Source organism: Kryptolebias marmoratus, linkage group LG3 (genome assembly GCF_001649575.2).
Source record: "Kryptolebias marmoratus isolate JLee-2015 linkage group LG3, ASM164957v2, whole genome shotgun sequence".
In the NCBI taxonomy this organism is placed as follows: Eukaryota; Metazoa; Chordata; class Actinopteri; order Cyprinodontiformes; family Rivulidae; genus Kryptolebias; species Kryptolebias marmoratus.
Genome location: NC_051432.1, coordinates 15,125,589 through 15,131,310, shown reverse-complemented (window position 1 = coordinate 15,131,310; position 5,722 = coordinate 15,125,589). Strand labels below are relative to the sequence as shown.

Here is a 5,722-nt window from a genome sequence, read left to right as displayed (position 1 = left end):
ATTAAACGAAATAAACATTTGAAATATATGAGTTTGTATGTAATGTATGAATATAATATACAAGTTTCACTTTTTAAATGGAATTACTGAAATCAATTTACTTTTTCATGATATTCTAATTTTATGACCAGCACCTGTACAATCAGTCATTCACCCATTCATCCACTCATTCACACACTGATGGTGGTGAGCTACATTGTAGCCACAGCTGCCCTGAGGCAGACTGACAGAAGTGAGGCTGCCATCACACCGGCTCCACCGAGCCCTCTGACCTCCACCAGTAGGCAGGGCAGGTGAAGTGTCTTGCCCAAAGACACAACAGCTGAGACGGACAGAGCGGGGTTTCAACCAGCAACCCACCAGTTACAGGACAAACCCCTACCTTTTGAGCACTGCCGCCCCTAAGACGGGGAACGTTTCACAGACTCCTGAATCTCATATAAAAGAGTGCATCACTCATTATCAAACACGTATTTCGCAGCCTTCAAACACTGATGGAAATGTGCCTTTATCCAAGAATTATGTATCCCAGAAAAACATTAGTGTTTATGCAAATTGTTTACAGCCAAAAATTAGTTTTTTTCAATTTAACTTAAGTGTTATTTTTTTAGGATTGCAGTGAAGCATCAGACAGTGATCTTTCTGAAACACTCATTCTCCACAAAAGGGTTTAGTTACCATCATTACAACAAAATTAAAACACAAAATTTAGGAGAAAGAAGGAAGAATTAATATTTAAGCCTCCCTCTTAAGAATAACTAAACCAGTGAGAAATTAACAGATTTTAAACATCACAATTCAACTATTAAATGCAAATTTTCTAAGCACAGTTAATGCTAAAGCCAGCTCTGCAGGTCTGGGTGAAGAACAACATTGGAAGTTCACTTTTTTTTTTTGACCTGAAACTAACTTCAATCCTTTCCCCGGTGAGGATTGTTTTATGTAAAGCAGGTTTCTGGTTTCCGCTGGTGCATTTTAATAGACATTTCCATGAGCAGAACCCAGCAGCAGCCTGCAGCTCAAAGAACTGCACATTTCAATGGTCAGCAGAATGAGCAGCAAGTATTCTTGGTGTTGTGTCTTCTTCACTTGATGTAGCTAAGACCTTAAAAAGAAACATCTCAGGAAGGGGGGGGGGTTAGAAGACTTCTAGAGATGAAACAAAGAGAGGCCTGTGTTCAGGTTGCATTTCTTTAATTTTTCTTGAAAATTCAACCCTCAGGATGGGATGGCTGGTTTGTCGGACGCTTCGGCAGATGAGAAAACACCCGAGCCAGCTGCGTCGCCCAGCAGTAACGAGGAGTATTCTCCCACCGTCACAGGTAAAACCCACCAGCGGCGCCTTCTTTTCTCTGAGGTCTTATTTCTCTTGTTCTTTTGGCAGTAATTATTTTTCTGTCCTGTTCCACAGAGGGGCTGGAGGAGAGCGGCGTGACGGTGAGTATCTCCGAGCAGCTCCGGCTCCTTCTTTCTGTTTCTCCTTCATCTTTAAATTTGACCCTGTCCTGACCCTCTGTCTCCAGTGGTCACTGTAGTTGCTGTAGTCAGACCGGTGTCCTCACCTTTCCTCTCTTTCTGTCCCTTTTGATTCGTATACATGTGTCTTTCTGTGTGTGTGTGTGTGTGTGCGGCTGTTGGTTGGGTCTGGGTAGATTGAGACCCCCATGTTGAACTTGGCTAAACGTGTTAATCACTGGGTCTGGGACCCCAATGAGGAGCGTAAACGCGTGGAAAGGTGGCAGCAGGAACAGGAGCGCCTCCTACAGGTACTGTGGTGTAACGGTGTGTGTATGTGACACGTGCCGCAGAGAGACAAGCGCTGATCTGGACGCGCCTCTACACGTGGTTGTCTGTGTGTGTGCGTCACGTGCGGGCCTCTGGTTCGCGTGGCCCTGAACTCGAGCGGTCTTTCTCATCAGGAGCAGTACCAGAGAGAACAGGAGAAGCTGAAGAAGGAGTGGGAGATGGCCCAGCTGGAGGTGAAGGAAGAGGAGAGGAAACACAACGAAGAGGTAGGAACGCTCGGACGGGCGCGCTGAAAACGCCGCCTCCTCGTCTCGTGCTTTCACCCTGTTCTGTGTGTCACCTTCAGGAGAGACGGATCCTCGAGGAGACTGTCGCGCCCCTCAGCCCGTCCGGCGTGCTGCACCAGCAGGCCGGACACACGAACACGGTTCCATCGGAAAACAGCAACACAGAGGGAGAACATGCGCCTCTGCAGCAGAACGGACAAAGAATCTCCACCGGCGGCGAGGAGCAGCACGCGTCCAAGCTGCATTTTTTCCAGGGTGAGTCTGAAGACGTGCAGAAGGGGGGTTCCACGTTCTCATCTTGGACTGGAGAACATCAAACATGTTTTTATTGTAAATTTTCCGTAGATTCTTCTTGTGACGGAGAACCTTCGAAAAAACAAGAACTGTGGAAAACGGCCTCTCTGGACCGCAATCCTCAGCTGACCCAGACGCAGAGTGTTAAAAGGTCTGAACACAGTGTTTATGTAAAGGAGCTCTTCAGACCTAATGAAGTGGGGTTCTGTGGAGAGGCTATGAACAATCACTATCTTACCTGTTGTAGATCGCTGTTTCAACGACCTCAGATTGAAGAAATTAAGTTTATTCCAGTCCGAGCGGGACCAAGAGCCGAATTGTATCTGTCTTAAAACAACATCAGTCTCAAAAATCTCTAAATAGTTCATGTCAACCTTATTTCATAAACTTTTACATTGCTGTTAATTGAGATTTGAGTTATTTTAAAATCATCTGCAGTTGGTAAGATGTTATTTGTTCTTAACCTTTCCACAAAATCCTGCTTCAAAAGGTCTGAACTAAGTTATTTTTTGCGCCTCAGATCAGAATCACACAATGCTGTAACGAGTAAACAGCCCTCCTCCCCTCCAGCGCCTCAGCCTCCGTCTCCCAGCTGGTAACAGATCGCACACAAATGAAAGAAAAAAGAAAATGATAAAAACACAAGCTATGAATAGCTGTATCAGTGTGGGGGGCAGAACTTTGGTCTGAACGGGCTCTGTCCGTGTGCAGGTGTGTCAGCGGGAGGCGGCTGTGTTCCGGCTGCTCCAAACCTCTGGGAAAAGGAGCTGCCATGATCATCGACACGCTGGGGCTGTTCTTCCACATACAGTGTTTTAAGGTACCGTTCTGCGCGGCGCCTCGACACTCACGCGCACGATTTCAGTTACGACGTAAAGGAGTTGAATTTAATTGTGCGTTTTGATTTTAGCGTATCTAAACTGCTTACCATGCAACGTTCGGTGAAAACAAAACGCATGAAACGTCTGAAACTCCTAACTTGTTGGACTGTTTGCCTTTCCTCTCAGTGTGGAGCTTGCAGGAGGCAGATGGGGGACGCTACGACGGGGACTGACGTGCGGATTCGCAACGGGCAGCTGAGCTGTTATGAGTGCTACATCGCATCTCGGGGTGAGAAACATTCACACGTATCCAACACATACAGGCTCTGACCTCCATCAGCTGTAAGAGACAACTATAAGGTTTACTACTTTTATATAAATATGTATAAAAATAATATAAAATATGTTGAGGTTATTAATAAAGGAAGCCTCCAGCTCTTTCCTCTCCCGTCACGTGTGTGTGGAGAAATCAGAACGTCAGAACAAACAATTGTGTTAAATCAGTTGGTGATTCCAGACTGGTGTTTGAACTGAATTTGTGTTTGTGTGTGTGTGGTTATTTATCTGTCCTGTGATGGACACATTTCGCCCAGTGTCTGCTGCGATCACCTCTATCACTTCCTGTAACCCTGAAAAGGACTAAAGAGTCATCCTCAGCACAATCTCTGGACACATCTTACAATATAAAAACATATATATATTTATATTTACTTTCAGGTTTTTCCTAAATGTCTTATTTTTACGGTTCTATTGGCTTTATGAGTTCATCCCTAAACCCATTTTAAAAAAATCTGTTTCTAAAAACACTGAAATCAATCCAAACGTCCACACTTCATCTTGTTGTGTTTGTTTGCAGGCAGAGGTCAGCCCACTACTCTATGATAACCTTCGTTTGGAACTGGAACGTCACCATTTCAGGCAGTTTTTGGACAAAAAAGAAAAACCAACATGAGATCCTCGAGTCAAAGCCTGGACTCCTCAGTTTTTTGGGGGGGTTCTTATCTTTCTTTTTACCCCCCTCGGAAATGCACAAACAGCTCGGTCGGCTGTTTTTAAACAGAGAAACTGGACGGACGTGTCAACTGAAGTAATTACAAAGTACTGATGTACTTTCCTACCTGTACACATGTATACACCTATTCCTAATACGTGTAGCATGGCTGTGATCACCGAAACAGTACGCTCAAGGCTTCGTCCGCTTGTTTCTGACTTGTTATGAGGGCTCTCCTCTGTCACGCACTGAACACTAAAGCTGAAAAAAAAAGAAAAAAAAAAGCTTGTCCCTGAAATCTTGTTGCTCGTGAACTCCTGCGTCCATGACTCCGCTCCCCAAGTGTGATGCAAAGCAGTAGCTTGACTGTCGTGTTGCCTTACTCATAACTTCTTGTTTATTTTTTGGGGGGGCTTTGCGTTTTTCAGTTTTGCATGGAAAAGAAAAAACAAACCAACAAACAAACCCTCCCCCTGAAACATATATAAGTTACTGTGAGTATTTTCGTTTCCCAGCCACTGGAACCTGAACTCTCCCTGCCTTTGTTGAACATTGTCACCATAATTTTAGAAATCTTGAAGATCCGCTTAACTTACAGAACTTTTTTTAGCAATTAATTTTACAGGAATAAGAATGCATGTTATTAAGTAATTATATTTACTCTTTGGATTTTAAATATTTTCCCTTTTTGATGTTTTTTTTTAGCTTTACTTTCTTCTGACTGAACCAGTGCCTTATGTGATGAATGCAACAGTGAGAGATGTCGCTCACTTTGACCTCTGGGTCTAGGCACATTGTGTGTGTGTGTCCTGTATAGATACGAATGCTGTGTGGTTTGACTTGAAGCACAGTTCCATACCAGCAAATACTTGTTCAACGGATCAGCCTTTCCCCAATCACTCCTACGATTTTCTTCCAACTCCACCGATGGCACGAAGCTATTTACATCTTCCTTAATTAATACATTCAAAATGTCCTAAAATCTCTCTTCCTCTGCCTCCGTCACAAGCGTTGCCTCCCCCCACGTATGAGGTGAATTAGTTTTGTCTTCACCCACCTTCATCTAAACGTCTCCCAGAAGAACAGAGCTCCGTTTGTGTTTTATAATAACTGTATGTTTATCAATAAAATCTTTCAAATGGGTGTTTGTTTCTTTTTCCTTTTCCTACTTTAATTCCAGTGACTGTAAAGGTATATTGCAACTTTACATAAAAAATGTGCAAGAAGAACAGATAAAGCAAGTTTTCAGTTCTTTTACATACGGCCAATCTGAAACTGTCAAATATAAAATAAAACATGACATTTAACAATACTAGACCCAAATACTGAATCAGTATCAGTATGTTCCAGGCCATTGCATAAATTAAAGTTGTTTCAAAATGTTTTGCTTTCTTCTGTTGATATTTAAGTCAAAATTTGTAATCCTAGATATTTACATACCACAGCAGGGGTGGAAATTAGCACCCGCCACCGACCAAATGCGGGTAAATATTTGAAGTGGCGGGTGAATTTGATCAACACACACGCCACTGTGGCGGGTTGGCAATTTGAACAGAAAAGGTGTTATTTGTCCTCTTGACATA

At 43.3% G+C, this 5,722-nt stretch overlaps 1 protein-coding gene across 9 annotated transcripts in view; it reads left to right on the top strand.

Moving 5' to 3' along the window:
- LOC108230159 (LIM and calponin homology domains-containing protein 1) overlaps positions 1-5,282 on the top strand; it is a 30,482-nt gene extending 25,200 nt beyond the window's left edge. For 7 of the 9 annotated variants that reach the window (XM_017406167.3, XM_017406211.3, XM_037974722.1 and 4 more), the window contains 10 exons: positions 1,223-1,322; positions 1,412-1,437; positions 1,653-1,766; positions 1,920-2,012; positions 2,093-2,288; positions 2,379-2,478; positions 2,848-2,922; positions 3,039-3,147; positions 3,335-3,437; positions 4,005-5,282. In XM_017406167.3, coding sequence (XP_017261656.1) covers positions 1,223-1,322; positions 1,412-1,437; positions 1,653-1,766; positions 1,920-2,012; positions 2,093-2,288; positions 2,379-2,478; positions 2,848-2,922; positions 3,039-3,147; positions 3,335-3,437; positions 4,005-4,030 — 942 coding nt within the window. In that variant the 3' untranslated portion in view covers positions 4,031-5,282. The remainder of the gene's footprint in view (positions 1-1,222; positions 1,323-1,411; positions 1,438-1,652; positions 1,767-1,919; positions 2,013-2,092; positions 2,289-2,378; positions 2,479-2,847; positions 2,923-3,038; positions 3,148-3,334; positions 3,438-4,004) is intronic. The other 2 variants (XM_017406184.3, XM_017406175.3) reach the window with 2 other exon arrangements.
- Positions 5,283-5,722: the final 440 nt, after the last annotated feature.